The 18,205-nt window shown below is 41.0% G+C and overlaps 1 protein-coding gene across 1 annotated transcript in view; it reads left to right on the forward strand.

Moving 5' to 3' along the window:
• Positions 1–17,784, forward strand: part of LOC128424653 (brevican core protein) — a 31,897-nt gene extending 14,113 nt beyond the window's left edge. The window contains exons 8-16 of the mRNA XM_053410970.1: positions 523–713; positions 1,210–2,593; positions 3,202–3,315; positions 3,442–3,555; positions 10,192–10,350; positions 11,560–11,642; positions 13,208–13,352; positions 13,999–14,181; positions 14,297–17,784. Of these exons, the coding sequence (XP_053266945.1) occupies positions 523–713; positions 1,210–2,593; positions 3,202–3,315; positions 3,442–3,555; positions 10,192–10,350; positions 11,560–11,642; positions 13,208–13,352; positions 13,999–14,181; positions 14,297–14,553 (2,630 nt within the window). The 3' untranslated portion in view covers positions 14,554–17,784. The remainder of the gene's footprint in view (positions 1–522; positions 714–1,209; positions 2,594–3,201; positions 3,316–3,441; positions 3,556–10,191; positions 10,351–11,559; positions 11,643–13,207; positions 13,353–13,998; positions 14,182–14,296) is intronic.
• Positions 17,785–18,205: the final 421 nt, after the last annotated feature.

An 18,205-nucleotide genomic window follows, 5' to 3' on the forward strand; every position in this document is an offset into this window, starting at 1 on the left:
TTTTAGACATTGGGCAACACACTGAGGCAAATTGCAACTGGTGAGATTGGTTCAGTTTAAAGGCTGTAGCCCACTGACTGCGTTATGTCTCTGTTCATCGTCCCAAAGTAACTGACACAGTAACTAAACTCAGGTGTGTGCTCCCACAACACAGTTGTCATGTGTACAATGACGTCTTACTGAGCAGAGACAAGCATTCATTGTCTGAGAGCAGCCCCTGGCACCAACTGACCTTAATCATAAGCAACACAGACCTTACTGTTTACCGTCCAGCTATGCACTTTGGCTCATTTTAATCAACATTAGAAATTAGGTACTTTTGGATCCTTTAGTACAACCACTGATATATAGGACTGAGAAAAGATAAGCTGTTCTAAGGGCTGGTTATTGAACTTTATACATTATCTTGCCAAGTATTAGGGTGAGGAAAGCCTGAGTGTTGAAAACTAAACCCAGTCAATCACCATTTATTTTCTTTAGCACTAATTTATTTGTTTTGACTTTGAATTTGTTTGTCTCTAGTTGACCACATCCTGGAACTCTTAAACCAGCCTGGAAACAGCATCTCCGGCTCCGAGTCCCTGTTTCCCCAGATCACTGACCTTTCACATATGACCAGGGAAGCAATCCAGGGCAGCGGAGACATAGACTCTCTCGAGCCCTCACCCATCAACCTGCCTCCAACTGTCAGCTTTTTCAATGGAAAACACGAGGTAGTTGGATGTTTTTTAAAGATCATCTTGGTTCTTTCCAACCTGAGTTTATTTTTCGTAGTTTTGTCCGTTGTTTCTAGCATTAATGATATTGCTATAATATATGTTCTCATGGTTTGTCCTTGGTGTTTTCTTGCTGCTTCTTTTGTAGTTTTTATGGGATTTCAAATGAGTTTAATCAAACAAAATGATAAGAGATTTTTAGTGCAATAAGAAGAACAGCTAAATAAACCTCTGAAGAGAAAGTTCTGTGTTATTGTCGACAGTTTTTGTTAAATATTTGGATGTTTATGTCAATGCTCATTACAGCTCGGTTTTGATTTAATCAAGACACATTTCCCCAGTGGTTTTGTTTTCAGTGTTGTCACTGGATATTCTTTGTCATAGTGTTTAATGACTCACTGACCCAAGTTGTATTGAATTGAAATGATCCTTTAAAGAGACATGGCTGATTATCCTGTATTGACCTGTCTTCCTGCCTCTCTGATCTGACCAGGCTACATTTGAGCCAGAGCAGCCAGAGGAAGCTAGAGGGGATCAGTTTGAGACGGCCACTCCTGTTCGAGTAGAAGACATGGAAGTGGAGGAGAAGGAGGACGGGGAAAGCGTGACTCCTTTTGACTACAGTGTCTTAGAAATCCAAACAGAGGCAACACCGTCAGAGGAAACCAGTGATGCAGTCACTCACCCTGCAAATATGTATCCAGATGTGGTAACAGACTCGGACACTGATGTTTACAAGGTCCCTTATGTCTTTACAGACTTTGAGAGAGTCAGTACCCATAAACCAGAACAGGCCACCACAATCCCAGACATGCACCATGTCTCATCAGTAGCATCCACCACACTATCAACACCAGTCCTCTCTGGTGTCTCCCAGCCTGTCATTGATGTTGTCTCTGCCTGTGAGGAAACGCAGGGTTCTCCAAACTGTGAAACAGCCGCTGCTACACAGGAGGGCTCCGCACATGATGCTTTGCCCACTCTAGCTGCAGACAGCCAGTTGGGCATGATGACCGATGAGGCTGAAATTGGGGGGACGGAGTTACCAACTTTTATCCCAGACACACAATCACAAGAAACCACCACACAGACTCAGACTGAAGACTTTGAAGCATCTGCCTCCGGAGAAGATGAAGCTTCAGGACAAGACCCACCGGAGACACCTGGACTTACCAGCACACACCCACCGATTTATTCGACCCTTCACACCCAGCAGCCTCAACCTGCAGCAGGCACCGAAGTAACAGAAGTCCCTGAAGTTTTACAGGCTGTTGACACAGTTATAGAAACAGGCTCAGGTGCAGAGCAGCTGTCTGGAGAGAAGGAGGTTTCTGAGGAACAGCACAATCTGGTTGACCTTCCCAGAGAGGTTGCTGTTACTGTTTTACCAGCTGTGGCGGCTGTTTTAGAGCACACCACTCTCCCTACACACATGAAGGACACAACCTCTGGATCTAGCACATCAAAACCCTTAACACATCACTCCTCTGCTGTCACAGACGATAAGAAACATCCTGCTGTTACCGCTGAGCCTGCACCCACAACCTCTGATGGCGACGACACGCAACCCAGCAACCCTTACAGAGACCAGGCTAAACAGTCCACCACAAGTTCCTATAAGTATGTAAGCCAGCCAATGCTGTCCACCACATTGTACACATTCGACCAAAGCACCCACTCCGTCCCCCAGTGGGCACTGTTCCCCGACCCAGCTGCCACCCCCCTCCCAGAGGATGATTTGGTGGATTACGACCAGATTGTCCCTTCTCTGGTGGAGTCGCTGCCTCAGATACCAGAAGAGACCATGGCCACAGAGCAACCACAGGCTGGCACCGATTCAGCTTACTCTGTGGATGCCAGCACTATGAATGTCAGAGGTACTGTTCTAGAGCTACTTCAATGTTGTCCTATTTATAGGATGTTTGAGAATGAGAAAAAATCCATAGTTTCCTGAGCCTACAAATCTACCCGTGTCTAAAATTTTCAAATTGTTTGTTTGAAAAATAAATACGAATTTTCTGCCATTTTCTAAGACACACATTATTACACAAGTCATTGCCAGTCAGAGCCAGGGTTGATAAAGAACTGTGTCTACTGTAGAGTCGTTTAACCTGGGAGTGAATTGCATCCATTCCCACTGCAGACAAAAGTTAGTGGCTTTTTAACCACTGGAAAATGGGTTGAAGAGAAGTTGAATTGTCCCAGGTATAGAGTCAACATCTCCACCAATTAATAATCCTCGTAGACATGCAAATACCCAGAGCAGCCCTGCACTGCAATTTACCTTAGATCTAAGTAGAATCAATTAATAGATGTATGTTGAAGTAATTTGATCACGATGACCTTGTGTGAATGCTTTCTGTGTAACAACTTAGACAGGTAACACATAGGTTCCATTGCTGTGACAGGATGTTTCATCACTGCTCATGATGCACTTACTAGCATGTTATTCATGGGTCTTCTTTGCATTGGGCTATTTGTGTAGATCTCCTACCGTGCTCAGCTGGTGTGTGTCAGAATGGAGGCTCCTGCTACAAGAGGGGAGCACAAAATATCTGTGTGTGTGCACCTGGATACACTGGGCAGCACTGTGAAACAGGTACACAAATACTACACTATTGAGCACAGCGACAGAGAACTTTATATTTTTTTACAAACTGTGCTGACCCCATAGTGACAGATGGATGGTGTGGAATAATAACAGGCTTGTGCTGTGTGTCTGCAGATGTTGACGAGTGTGAGTCGAACCCGTGTCTGAACGGAGCCACCTGTCTGGATGGAGTCAACTCCTTCACCTGTCTCTGCCTGCCCAGCTACGCAGGCGAGCTCTGTGAACAAGGTCAGCCGCTTCTCAATAATTACATTCTGTTCCAGATGAAAGCACTACTGAAATCTTTCATCATATAACACTTTACTATAATTCAAGTCTTGTTTGTGTTTGGATATCTATTGGTGATAATAGTTGATGGAATGTATTTCATGTGGGAGGAGGGGCAGGAACTCGAACCACTGACCTTCTGGTTAGTGATAAGCTTGATCTAACTCTAGCTCAAGTAAGAGTTTTTTTTCAAAAACAATAATATAGTGTAATATGTTCACATTAATTCAATAACTCAACATTTGCAGCAGAATTCTACTTTGCAGGATTGACAGTGTGTTGCCACATTGCAAACAAAACACCTATTTATCCAGATTATCTGAAGCACTTTATTTGAAGGTAGAACTGAAAGTGGACAGAAGTCTGAAGTGTTGCTAATACTCTCCCCTGTCCTGAATATTGCTGAATATGAATGTCCTACTGAATATTATTGTTGGGTGTTTGTATGGGAGATTCATTTGTGAATAGTCAAAGCTTGGACAGGAAGAGAGAGATGAGGACAACAAACTGACCTGAATGTTTTTGGCTTTAGTTTATTCAGGGGATCATCAAGACTAGTTTGGTTATTCAACACACTTCTCACATCTTACAAATTTAGTTGAAATATTTAACCCTGTCACATGGTCATGTTACTGTCCCAGTGGCAATGCTAGCAACATAATTTGAGACTTGTGATGCACACAATTATTATTAATATTAAAATAGCTATTCATAATTAATATTGATGTATACTGAATAATGTTCGATTAGTTTATTAATAATAATAATACAAATGTTCAAAGCTTCAAAGCATTCAGGTCAGATTTCATGTTTTTTCTTTTAACATCTTGTAAGCGAGATATGTAGAGGTTTCTTTATCATATGGCACTTTATGTTGTTGACAGGTAGTTTCTTTTTTGTCATGATGTTGCTGTTTTATCACTGATTATAAGCAAAACTACAATACTGTATCCGACCAAAAGTTAAGTTATAATCTTAGAAGAGATCGTATTATGTGTAGTAAGTACCCATGTGCACACAGGTGGATACATAATGTAGTCTTAGGTTATGACAGTCTCTGGTCTCCAGCTGTCCTGCAGCACTGGGCGTTGGCTCCTCAGCAGATTAGTTCCAGCCCCTCGTCCAACATTTCTGTCATTACTCAGCAGCTAATTGAGGTTCAGGCCAACAAGTCGACTCCAGGGTTTAATATTTTCCATGAAAATTCACTAGCTTTAAGGGGTTGACAATGTAAAATGTCTTCCTGTTATTCTATGGGCAGAAGTAAGACGTCATTATGTTAGAATAGGAAATGATAAGGCCACATTCCTCTTTTACATACTACAGTTTAATTGTTATTATATGGTGTAACATTAAAATAATAGCTAATGCATCAGTTCAGTTATTCTAGTAACAGCTTTAATTGGCAAGGGATTGTAAAAGTCCATTGTCAAAGTTTATCACTGACCTTCTACCATTATTTCTTAAACTTGAATGACTGAGCACATATTTTTTACGTTAATACAACAGCTTTATGCATCATATATTCTTACATGTTTATAAAATTCACATATTAAACCGACTGAAAGCTCCCTTTAAGTTCCTGGGGAAAAAGACACCAATTTTAAGTTTTGCATTGTTTAAGTACAATGTAACTAGAATGTAAAAGTAAATTTATCTACTGTCACTATGCAGTATGGTCTCTGTCAGATTTATACTACCTCATACTAAATGTATAATTATGAATGACGCATTAACATTAAGCAGAAATAGAGGGGATTCTGGTTTCTACATAATTCTGTGACTTAATATACTGTTCAACGTACTGTATATTCTTATTTATATTAATCTCCAAAGTAGCCACTAAGTATAAAGGTAGTAATGTAATAACTATGTTGAAGTTATGGATGAGTATGCAATAGCATTCAAGTAAAGCACTCAAGTAAAGTAGAAGTTTATAAGTAGTAAATGTACTAAGTTAATTTTGATCAGCATTGGTTTAAATATATCTAAATTTGAACATCTTTATTTATTAATGTATTGTTTTCAATCCTCTTTTCATCGTCACTCCATTACCAAAAGTAGTATAAACAAGAATTGGAAGTCCCAGTCAGCAGGGTGTATCAATGTGAATCCATTTAAAGGTTGTATACAACTTGGATGTAAATACAATCCTTGTGTAGTTTATACAGTGTGTCTTCTTACAGTAGTTGGCAGAGAGAGGAGCAGACCTCTCGTAGTTTTCTGCCAGTGGAAAGAAGGAGAAAGAAACAGATAATTGTTCTATTATTTTGCCAGAAAGCTTTTGCAGCTGTGTGGCTAAATACTGCCTCAGACTTATTAAACTCTTTATTAAAGTCAGGCTCCCCCTCATCTTCTGGAAGAAGCACTGTTTGGGCTGGCCTTCTGTACCCAACCAAATCCCTCTTTATGTCAGAATAGTGCTGTGTGACTTTCAAACAACCAGAAAGAGAGTCATGGATTACTGCCCCACATTTATTAGTGGGCATGGAGACCTCACCTGACCCTCCAGGTGGCTACACAGCGGAGTTGTAAAGATGAAGTGGGCTGATGATAGCTAATATCCCAAAGCCTTGACAGCAACTTTCAATCACAGCTTTATTGGCATGCACATTATCCTGAAGCCATTCATACAAAGCAGCCATTGTTTACTGAGCCTGCCAAAGCAGAGAGCTGATTATATAGTTTAAAGTCATTGCATATCAAACTAAATGTGTGTGTGTTGGCCTGAACTGTGTGTAAGAGTGTGTGCATGTGCATGTGTGTGTATGTGTCTGTTTGACCTGCAGACAACTGGAGAGTTGTGAGGGTTAATGAAGTCCAACTGTATGTCACTGAGCTTATTCAATGAGGGGCCATTGTTCCCCAGCTGGCCTTCCACTCCCAGACTCTCTCTCTCGCTCGCTCTCTCTCGCTCGCTCTCTCTCTGGCCTAAACAACAGTTTGATGAGAAATAAACAACTCTGAGCTGTTGTGTAGATGCAATAGGCTCAATGTTACAACAATGTGGTTCCAAACCAACTTGCTGTGGACTACGGTGTCAGTACACTTCCAAACAGGACTGTTACACAGAATGTGATTTATATTTCATCACACACTATAAGACCAACAACCACATCGAGACTAGAACATTTCTGAATCACAGAACGTGTGGACATCTTTTGTTTGTTGATTATCGAGAGTTTGCAAGCCAGTTGCTCTATGTGACCTTTTTGGTTCAAACAAACTCGGGTCTATTTGCCTGTTTAGTGCAACTTGCTCTGCGCTTGTGCCGTGTTTTGTTTACATCTATTTATTAATTTGGCCAAAGTGACTTACAAATTACCTACAGTTCAGGGAGAATTAAGGTGAAGTCATTGAGAAATGCCTCAAGTCAAAGTGCCACAATGTTGCAACTGTATTCAGGAAAATAAAGTGTACAGTAAGTGCTTGGAATTGTTTTTTCGTTTTTGAGAAAGTGCTCTAGAGTCCAATCAATTCAGACATTTTGGATTTCCTTCCTCATAGTGACAGTAGGACTAGTCATCTTTCATTTGCAGATCATATGGAACAGATTTCTCATACACATGCTTGAGGTAGTTGGGTGCTGTGCTAGAGTTAACTCTGTTAGCACCAATAGGAGCCTGCAGAGTCTCTGTGCTTATTTGTATAAACATGTGTTTCTAATCTGATCACAATGGCACAGCTCTATGTTCGTCAGTGCAAACCTGGCAAGAAAGCGCATCTCTACATGAGTTTCCAATGAACACTATTGATTTTATCTTCCTTCTCCTTTATACATGTAAACAAACAAGTGCATCATTCCCATTTGCAGAGACTAAATAGGTTTTTGTTTTTGACTGGTTGGAGGCAGCAGTGCACTTCCCATGACTAGTCTCAAGAAGGAGACATGTATACACTCCTGATCAAAATCTTAAGACCAGTTAAAAAATTGCATGAATTTGCATTTTGCACTGTTGAATCTTAGGAAGGTTCTAAGTAGAGCTACAAAATGCAAAAAGAAGAAATGGGAACAAGAGACCAAAAGTTGTGAGCAGGCAATTTATTGAAAACAACAATTTAACTCAAATAGGCAGTTCATCAGCTGATCAAAAGTTTAAGACCACAGCCTTTAAAGGCAAAATCTGTGCAAAAATTTGGATTCCATGTCATTTCCTGTCAAGTAATCACACTGTAAAGATCTCTTGATGGCAAAGGCAAAAAAGCTCACCGTCTTTGAACGTGGTAGGATTGTTGAACTGCATAAACAAGGCCTCTCACAACGTGCCATCGCTGCTGAGGTTGGACGCAGTAAGACAGTCATTTTGCATTTCTTAAAAGATCCTCAGGGTTATGGACAGGGCCGGGTCTAGACAGGCATGTATGAGGGGGCAGCCACAAATCTTGAGGGGGCATTGTGCCTAACCCTAACCCTAACCCTATTTAGTTTGAGGGGGCACAACATTTATTTGAGGGGGCCAGGCCCCCTCTTGCCCCTGCCTAGACCCGGCCCTGGTTATGGAACAAAAAAATCAAGTGGTAGACCCAAAAAAATCTCACCGCCGCTGAGCCGGAGGATCCGAATGGCTGTCCGTCAAGACACGGGACGATCCTCGTCCCAAATTAAGGCCATTACTGGTGCTGACTGCAGCCCAATAACCATCAGACGGCATCTGCGAAGGAAGGGCTTCAAAAACAAGAAACGTCTTCAAAGGCCACGTCTCCTTCAACGCCAGAAAATTGCCCGTTTAGACTTTGCAAGGGAGCACCAAACATGGGACATTCAAAGGTGGAAGAAGTTTTATTCTCTGACGAGAAAAAATTTAACCTTGATGGTCCTGATGGCTTCCAACGTTAGTGGCATGACAAGGAGATGCCACCTGAGATGTTTTCTACGCGGCACAGTGGAGGGGGCGCCATCATGATCTGGGGTGCTTTTTCCTTCAATGGAACAATGGAGCTCCAGGTTGTGCAGGGGCGTCAAACAGCAGCTGGTTATGTGGAGATGTTGCAGTGGGCATCCCTCATGACTGAGGGCCCTCGTCTGTGTGGTAACGACTGGGTTTTTCAGCAGGACAACGCTCAAATTCACAATGCCCGTCTGACCAAGACTTTTTTCCAGGAGAATGACATCACTCTTTTGGACCATCCTGCGTGTTCCCCTGATCTTAATCCAATTGAGAACATTTGGGGATGGATGGCAAGGGAAGTTTACAAAAATGGACTTCAGTTCCAGACAGTGGATGCCCTTCGTGAAGCCATCTTCACCACTTGGCGCAACATTCGCACTAGCCTTTTGGAAACACTTGCATCAAGCATGCCAAAACGAATTTTTGAAGTGATCAACAATAATGGTGGAGCTACTCATTACTGAGTCAGTTTTTGACACTTTAATTTCTGTTTTAGGAGGTTTTTGGTTTTTTTGAGCTGTGGTCTTAAACTTTTGATTAGCTGATGAACAGCCTACTTCAGTTAAATTGTTGTTTTCAATAAATTGCCTGATCACAACTTTTGGGCTCTTGTTCCCATTTCTTCTTTTTGCATTTTGAAACTCTACTTACAACCTTCCTAAGATTCAACAGTGCAAAATGCAAATTCATGCAATTTTTTAACTGGTCTTAAGATTTTGATCAGGAGTGTATAATAAGGACTGTACCTCCTCTTTGGTGTGGTCCAGACAAATCAAATTAGTAGCTTCAATGTTTTTTCCATCTGATAGAAATAAATACTCAACCCAACCCTTCCTCAGATTGGGTTACGTTTAGTGTTAGAGAAGAAATAACATCAAGCCACTCAGGGGCAGAGTAGGATCTTCATCCAACTTGGAGGGAAAATAACATGAACGAGTGTAAATTAGTAAGTAGACTACTTCAGCTTAGTAGACTACATCAGTTAAAAGAGCTCTCATGCGTCCTAGATCACCTCTGAATATGGTCTTAGTGATCAGATCTCAAATGTGTCAATGTTTCTTGGGTGCATTCACCTCTGTACTTAGAGCTGTCCACTAGTGATCAGATCACTTGAAACTCATGTCAGTGCCAGGTCTGAGCAGGGCCAGATAATGATGAAATGAGGAGTGACATTAGCTTTCTTCAGCTGGACGAAGATCAGATGTGATGCTCCACCTTGGACCATTTGCGGGTGTTTAACTGTTCGTGCTGCAGCCTTGCCAGAAGAATGTTAACAGTAGTCACAGCCAGAAACGACCAGTGGTGACATAACTTGTTGATAGGTGCAACATTCTCAGTGAAAGTTCTATCATCAAATCATAGTATAATTTCAACGACACTTCGCAACGCTGACTGAAGGTGCCTTAGATTGAACCACTTACCTTTTGGTTAGTGGACAACCCTCTCTACCAGCTAAGCTGGAGCTGCATATGAGGCATTCATTCATTCATACAAAGTATCATTAAGTACTGTGAAATCCACTGCTGAGTCAATACAGCTGTCAGCAGGCTTATTGTTTGTATTAATACAGGATCATACAATAACATTTTAACCACTGGGTGAATAGAAACAGTATGTTATTGTTAAGTTATGGTGTTATTACAACTTTATTCAATACTAAACAACACAGTTATTTCACTATTTCCTTTCCTTGTGCCCCTCTCCTCAGACACTGAGGTGTGTGGATTTGGCTGGCAGAAGTTCCAGTCCCACTGCTATAAGTACTTCACACACCGTCGCACCTGGGACGCTGCTGAGAGGGAGTGCCGGCTGCACGGCGCCCACCTGGCCAGTATCCTGTCACAGGAGGAACACCTGTTTGTCAATCGTAAGTCCACGATGTGGCTCTGGCGCAGTCCAATCCATAAATATATATATAAAGGCTCGATGTCTCAACCAACGGAGTCCAATGTCCGCACAAGGCGGCCATCTTGCCACAGGCGACTCGCTATAACATTGTGTTGTAGTGGTACGTACTTTTTAAATAACCATAAATTGCTCAATTTTCAACCGATTTTTAAACGGTTTGGTTTGTTATAAACACAACAGATGTAGTTATGACACTGCATATTTATGAATAATTATGTTTTTTTCCAAAAAATTGAATAATGTTCTAAAATAGGTAAAAAATTTCCCTTTACAAATATACATCAAGATTTTTTATTTTTTTTTATTTAAAAAGTACATGTACAACTAGCAACACAATGTTATAGGTGGGCGGGCCGCCTTTGGCAAGATGGCCGCCATGTGCGGACGTTCGACTCCGTTGGCCGGCAACGCGGACGAGACATCTAGCCTTTATATATATATCTATGGTCCAATCGAGCTACAGCTGTGTTGCGGCATTCTCAGTCATTATAGATAGAAGATAGATAGTATTCCTTAACATAATCTTCCAAACAATTCTTATGAACATTGAATTCTACTGAGAAGCTGAGCTAATGTTGACACTCCGAGTCCAATCCAAGGTCAGATAATAAAAAAATATTAACTTATTTTTGTGCCTACCAGTGATAAACACAAGTCAGTAAACATGCATCTCTGAAGCAGGTCTAGAACTGTTTTGCAGAGCTAAAGCATCAATGCTGTGCAGGTCTGTGCTGTAATCCACAGATGAGTGTCAGGAAGATAGAATGAGTAATAAAACGTAGTTTGTTTAAACAGAGAGGATAAAAAGAGTTTCCATGAAAAAACAAAGCTCTTTGTGTTTTCAACATGTTGACGTTCAGCTGTTGACTGAGAAGAAATGGGCTTTTGCAGTTTCCAAACATTTCCTCTGCTTCCAGCTCTCTATCATTTGTTCACACCCTTGATTATTTTCCTCTGGCCCTGATGTTCAAACCACAAACAAACTCTCCTCAAAAGCATGTGCAGGGGGATAACGCTGATCCCATGCGTCCAGGTAGCCGCTAACCATCTGCTTTTTTGCTAAGGGTGGAGGCTGCTCTCTGACATTAGAACCTTCCCCATGTTTCCTCCTGTCCGAGTTACATCAATGAAAACTCACAGTAAGTTTCTGGTGTGTTTTGCTCTGCAGGTCTGGGCAGCGATTACCAGTGGATTGGCCTTAATGACAAGATGTTTGAGAGGGACTTCAGGTGGACTGATGGCCGGCCAATGGTAAGACAATCACACAGTTTAACGGAGTGGTCTGCAGTCAACTGTGTCTGCTCTATCTCTACCGATGGCAATGTAATTGGTCCTCTTGCATCTAGACCAGGGGTGTCAAACCCTGGTCTAGATGCAAACATACGGCCCGCAGGCCGGATACGGCCCGCCAGGGGGTCCAGCTCGGCCCGCCGGATGCAAGGCATGCTCTCAATAAAAAAATAAAATAAAAAAGGCCATCTCACTCTATGCCAGTGATTCTCAAATTGGTGGGGCCCAGAGGCATAACAGGTGGGGCCTGCGACCGGGAGGGGGAAATTTGAGGTGGAACTAATGTTTTCACGTCCGCATCTCTTTAACGGTGGAACAGTAAATAAATCGTTCTTTCGCCGTAGCCAGGGGTCGGCAACCCGAGGCTCTGCAGCGGCGCCCTGTACAGTGTTTTGCATGTCGCACATATTTTTCGAGAACAGTGAACTCATGTTCACGTTAATTTGTTAATCATCATCGTATAAGGCCAGCATGAAATACCAGGAGTGGCAAATGTGTGTGTGTGTCCCCAGACAGCACACACACTCAGGCCCCGGGGATCCGCCCCCACTCATTTGCCTGCACAGTGATATCAGAGCTCGTTCCTGTGAAACCGCCGGTCAGTGACAAACAAGACACAGTGTTCAAAAACCAAACTGGGGTACGGGGTATGTGAAGTGTTTCAGGGGGGTACGCGGTAGTGTGCACGGAGCCCCTGGGGGGAATCCCACCTCAGCCGGAACCCTGAGGTTGAAAATTGTTTTGGGTGAAATATCTCGACCACCATTGGATGGATTGTCATGACATCTGGTTCAGGCCTTCATTCTTTAGCATGAATTGTAATAACTGTGGTGACTTTCCTTTTCTTTTTCAAAGAAGCAGACAAGGTTGAAGTTTATCAAGTGTTCTTTTCAGACTTATTTAAGGTGCTAAGTATGCAGTGGAAATGGAGGATGATGAGAGGAGAGGGACTGAAATCTGACACTTGGGTGACTCTGTTGTTGTAATGTGTTATCATTCAGAATAGGGGCACACCCTTACTGGGGTGAACTTTGTTAAGAGTTTTATGTGTGCATACAGTAGAGTACCTGTTTTGTACAGGGCAACAACCTGCAGACAGTCAGTATGTTAATTTTCTCTTTTTCATGGTCATGTCTAATTGTTCAAACTACACAAACTAATCGTATCTGTGGATTTAAGCCCCAGGAAGCTTTTAGTCTGTTTAAGGATGTAGTGATGGTTGTCTCAGTAGCACCACTCTCTGGTCTCTCAATGACTTACACCCCAGCCACATGTGATGAAAAAACACCATCCCCTCATGGGGAAAGGCAGGGCTTTCATGGTCCTTACACAGACATATGTTTCTGTATATTTGAGCTCTATAAACTGTGGCAGGGTAATAGTGAAAATCATCTTATGTTTCCGCATATGATGAAATGGTGACCCAGTTTTGAGATTTTTAAGGCAGTTTACAGAGGTATTAGGTACTGACTTAAACCTTTTTACAGTGCACATTAAAGTAGTACAAAAAAATTGTTTTCTGACAGCAATACGACCACTGGAGGCCGAACCAGCCGGACAGCTTCTTCCAGTCAGGAGAAGACTGTGTGGTGATGATTTGGCATGAAGGAGGACAGTGGAACGATGTGCCCTGCAACTATCACCTGACTTTCACCTGCAAAAAGGGAACAGGTATGATCATGAAGTAACACACATAAGTCCCAAAATAAGATTTCTCTGACCCTGTTGACGTTTGTGAGGGGCTGTAGGTCGAGCTGTTGCTAATATTTCCTCAGCTTTCCTTATGATAACTTAAGATCGAGCCATCTGATGACTGAAATCCTTCATCTGGTTAAAAATATGTAATTCAAATCCACCAAGATCTAAAGTTGAATCATAAAATGAAACACTGACAAATTTACAAAGAGGTTTTGCCACTGCAAGTCACCAAATGAAACGCGCCGTTATTTTGAATAACAAGTTTGAAAATATAATGTATCACAATATTATTTAAGAACGCGACTGAACAACATGAACAACACAGTCTAGTTTGAAATTTTTTTGGAAAAGTTACATATTAACGCTTTCAAATGACTGACTGAATGGAAACATGGACTGGTCCTCACTAGCAACAAGATGAGAACTCAGCTCTATCATATTTATGTAGAAAGACTAACAAAATCTGCCTCAGTCACTTATCATGTTTAAATCTGATGCTCTCCAGATCAGATCTTAGAAAAGTTGAACTCCAGTTAGCTCTGGGCAGACTGCCCACTGCTACTTTAGAAATTAAGAAATATTCTGATTTAATTTCTCTTTTTTGTTTGCTTCAAATAAGTGGCATGTGGACAGCCCCCTGTGGTGAAAGACACTCGAGTGTTTGGGGCCATGAAGCCTCGATATGAGATCAACTCCCTGCTACGCTATCACTGTAAACAGGGTTTCATCCAGAGACATGCCCCTACGATACGCTGCCGTGCAAACGGCCAATGGGACACGCCCAGAGTCACCTGCACCAGCCGTGAGTATCACAATAGGACAATGTACTGTATCAGCACTTTCCTTCATTATTACAACTATAAGTTTCGAAGTGTTCTCACTTATTGATCTCTCTTCTTATAAATCTTTTGTCTTAGCTGCAACTTACCACAAGTCATTTGCTCCCCGGCACCGGAACAACAACAACAACAGCGAGCAGCAAAACAGCCACCAGAACCATCACATTCATCCCACCAAGACTCATCAGAAAGAAACTCAAAACCAAGAGCAACAGCAGAGTTACAGCATCCTGCAGAGCTTCTTGAACCCTTTTCAGAAGCGAGTCCAGGAGCAGCCGAGGGAGAAGAGGGAAGTGCATGTCCAAACACAGAGGGAAGATCAGATGAGACACTGATTCGGTTTGGGGCTTTTATAAATCAGCTATGCTGCGGCAGCCAATCACAGCAGGCCTGCCATCACATTGTAGAGTCATCGATAGACAGATAGAGCGGTGTACTGACCTGTCTATCAATGGCTCCGAAAAGAACAAGGGGGATGTTTTACCAGCAAATTGTCAATAAATACTCCAGGATCTGAACAGTAACACAAATGAGAAGTAAGTATATTCAGCAAGTTAAATCAGACTATTTCACATCTGCCTATAATGCCACAATGTTCTTAAGAGGCAGGTGCTGTAATCATGTCACTGTGTGGTTAACTTAATCGTCAGATACCACACAGGTGGTCTGTGAAATCAGATTTTTGTTCTGTATTCACTTTCTCCTGAACCGACAGAGAATCTGAACACACTTTGTCAACCCAGTGACGTCTGGAAAAATCTTAGTTTAAAGGTACGCTGGGTTTTTTGTATTTTTATGAACCAACAAAGATATATAACATATTTAGATATAACATATGTACTTTCATTGTTTCTCAAAAAAATGATTATGATCTGTGAGGCCTAATGCTATAAACTAGAAGGGAAGGGAACGGACCTTAAAAATTTGTTTTGGCCACTGAGGTAAAAGAATTGAGAAACTCTGCAGGTTGATGACAATACTATTTTTTCCTACACATCTTTAAAATATTCATCACCTTTGTTGTGTTGCCGCAATCAAATGAGATCATTGTGTTCATAGTACATAAGTAGAGTCCATTTGAACACCCCCATCTTATATGCATGACCTCTGAACGCTCACACGTGAGATGTTTGCAAATTATTTCAAAATTGGGATAGGTCACAAAAGTCTATTTTCCATAAAATAAGTTAATATATTGTAATTTTAGCCATACAAACTTACAGACAAAATGTCAGTGGTCGAGTTGTATTGTGGGTAATGTAGGCGTCAGGTTGTTACCAAGACGAATAATACATTTTAAATATTTACTGCATATAAAGATGGACAACACGGGACAGAGCAGCTCCCCAAGAGTGAAGCCAAAGTCTCTCAATTGCTACCTAGTGCCTGGCTGCAGTATAGAGTAGGTCATAAATCCTGCCTCCTCCATGTTAATGAACGGGAGACCAAAAAGTGAAAGTACACGTTAAATACATTTTTCCCAAAGACGGTATCTCTCATTTGAGGTATTTCTAATCACACTGATTTATGTTGAAGTGTACATTTTTTCCAGTAAAATTGGAGTTGGTTAGTCATCTGATAAAAACAAGTAGTAGCATGGTTGAAAACTTAGACTGAATCATGGTTGGTTTAGCACATGTATCATTTGGACACTTCATACCCAGATCCAGCTCCAAATGGCCAATATGGTGGCGTTTGACACAGAGACAAGATGCTAACAAAACTCTGTAAACCTGTTGCTCCATAGTGCTAATGTACCACTATTGGTCTAATCCCCATAAAGTACCTTTAATATCGGGAAGATTCTGCACATACTAAATAATCAATCAATCAATCAATCAATCAAATTGTATTTGTATAGCCCATATTCACAAATCATAATTCGTCTCATATGGCTTTAACAGGGTGTGCCGTCCTCTGTCCTTAACCCTCAGCAAGAGTAAGGAAAAACTACTAAAAACCCTTTTAACAGGGTAAAAATACGTAGAAACCTTAGAGAGAGCCACATGTGAGGGATCCCTCTCCCAGGACGGACAGAAGTGCAATAGATGCCACGTGCAGGAAAACATCATCAAGATTAAAGTTTTAAGCAGTAGTGGAAGTCTCAAAACCCCAAAAAACTATTCATTGAAATATTTGTGTTTTATTTTAAAGGAGCCATTGTATGCCCATTTTACCACAGTTGAAATGGTTCTTTGGGGTCTTAATGAAATGTCTGTAACATATTTTGGTCAAAATACCACAAGGAGCATTTAAAACAGCACCTTTTTTAACCTGTCTAAAACCGCCCTCCTCAGATTGACCTGTTTTTAGTGCCCCGCCAACCATCTCACAGAGCGAGACTCCCTACATGGGCATGGTTTGAACATGATGTATTTTCGGTCGTAATCCCATTCGACGCCATCTAGCGTATCGTTTCTGACATACAGGAACCACAACAAATCGCGGGAGTTTTTTCCCCCAGAGTTTCTGGGACGGTAGACATGCCAGATACCCAAATTAACGTATAGACGCACTACAAAAGTGGAATTTTCATAATATGTCCCCTTTAATACAAGCTCGTCCAGTATTGAGAATAGTTATAATGTTATTGATAGACTATAAAAAAGCATGAATGCATCACTTTAAATTATTATCCTGAAACATCCTCAGTTTGTCTAGTTTCGGGCTGTGCTGCTTACTATGACAATTCTTTTTTACCGGTTTATCTCCCTGGTAGTTTTTTTGTACAAAATATTTTAACACAGAAAATGATTTTTTAAGGGAGAGATGGGAGATTTAAAGAGCGGCACACAGAGCTAAAGAGAGGTCGGTATATTATTATGAATGTGTGTGCTGTGGCTATTAATCATAGGATATATAATATAGATACTATATAAAGCCATATGAATTTAACTTATTGTATACTTTAAACCTATGAATGGACTGTGATATCAAATAAAGGTCATAGGAAGTAGTTCTGTTAGGAGTACTTCCTTTTTTGTTTACTGTCATGCTGTTTCTTGCGGAGAGAACTTCTCATCATTTACAACAGTCCATGCTGCCGTCGTGGATGTTCGCTGCATTTTTTTTAGCAACCTTAGCTATTCGAGCTGTTGGGGCCTCTTATTTTGCTGAGGGTATTTGAGAGTATTTCGCTTGAAACTGTTCTACATAGTTATGCTGGGTTTTGTTAGCGTTCTCAGCTACATGTAATTTGTTGCATTCTGGTGCACATGTGGAACCTGTGTTTTTAACTTAACTGATATGGGAATGTGAAAAAGCCACATAGAGGCAACATCATCCACAATATTTTGTAACTGATCCTGACACATTTTAGGTAGTTTTTTTTTCATGTTCTCATACATTTTCCTTTTTATATATTGTTTGTCCATGTATATGCATTTTTAAAAGTTCTTTTTCTACTCTTTGTGGTTGATAGGGTTTACTGTGTCTGTGGCACAAGAGCTTATGTTTTATGTTACTGTGTCATTTTCCAGTCAAGTTACTGTAAAATGTTCATCATCCTGGTTTCATTGTCATTGTCCGCTGTGTGTCCAATAATACCAACTCATACCACAACCTGTTCTGCTTGTGGAGCTTTATTCCGAATCACAGTATTTGAATGAAGAGCCTTGCAATAAGTTCAATTATTTCCTACTTGATCTGGGTGGTTAACACTGATTTGAGGCAGTTTCCATCCTAAATTATTATTGGTATATTTCCAAACACACAGTTTTATTTCAGAGGATTAATGGAGATGGGAAGTGCATGTAGGTGACACACTCACATGATTTGTGAGTATAGGCTACACAAATAAATGTATTGAAGAGTGACACACAACACTTGTTAGCTTTGAATATTTGATTATTTTTGATAGTAGGTAGAAATATATTTTCACCTTTATAACAATAACTATATATTAAATAATATAAACATTACATTGGCTTATTTGTAGGCTTTTGAAGTAAATGAATGCGGATGTAAAGTAACTCGAGATCATGTATG

Source organism: Pleuronectes platessa, chromosome 19 (genome assembly GCF_947347685.1).
Source record: "Pleuronectes platessa chromosome 19, fPlePla1.1, whole genome shotgun sequence".
Classification (NCBI taxonomy): domain Eukaryota; kingdom Metazoa; phylum Chordata; class Actinopteri; order Pleuronectiformes; family Pleuronectidae; genus Pleuronectes; species Pleuronectes platessa.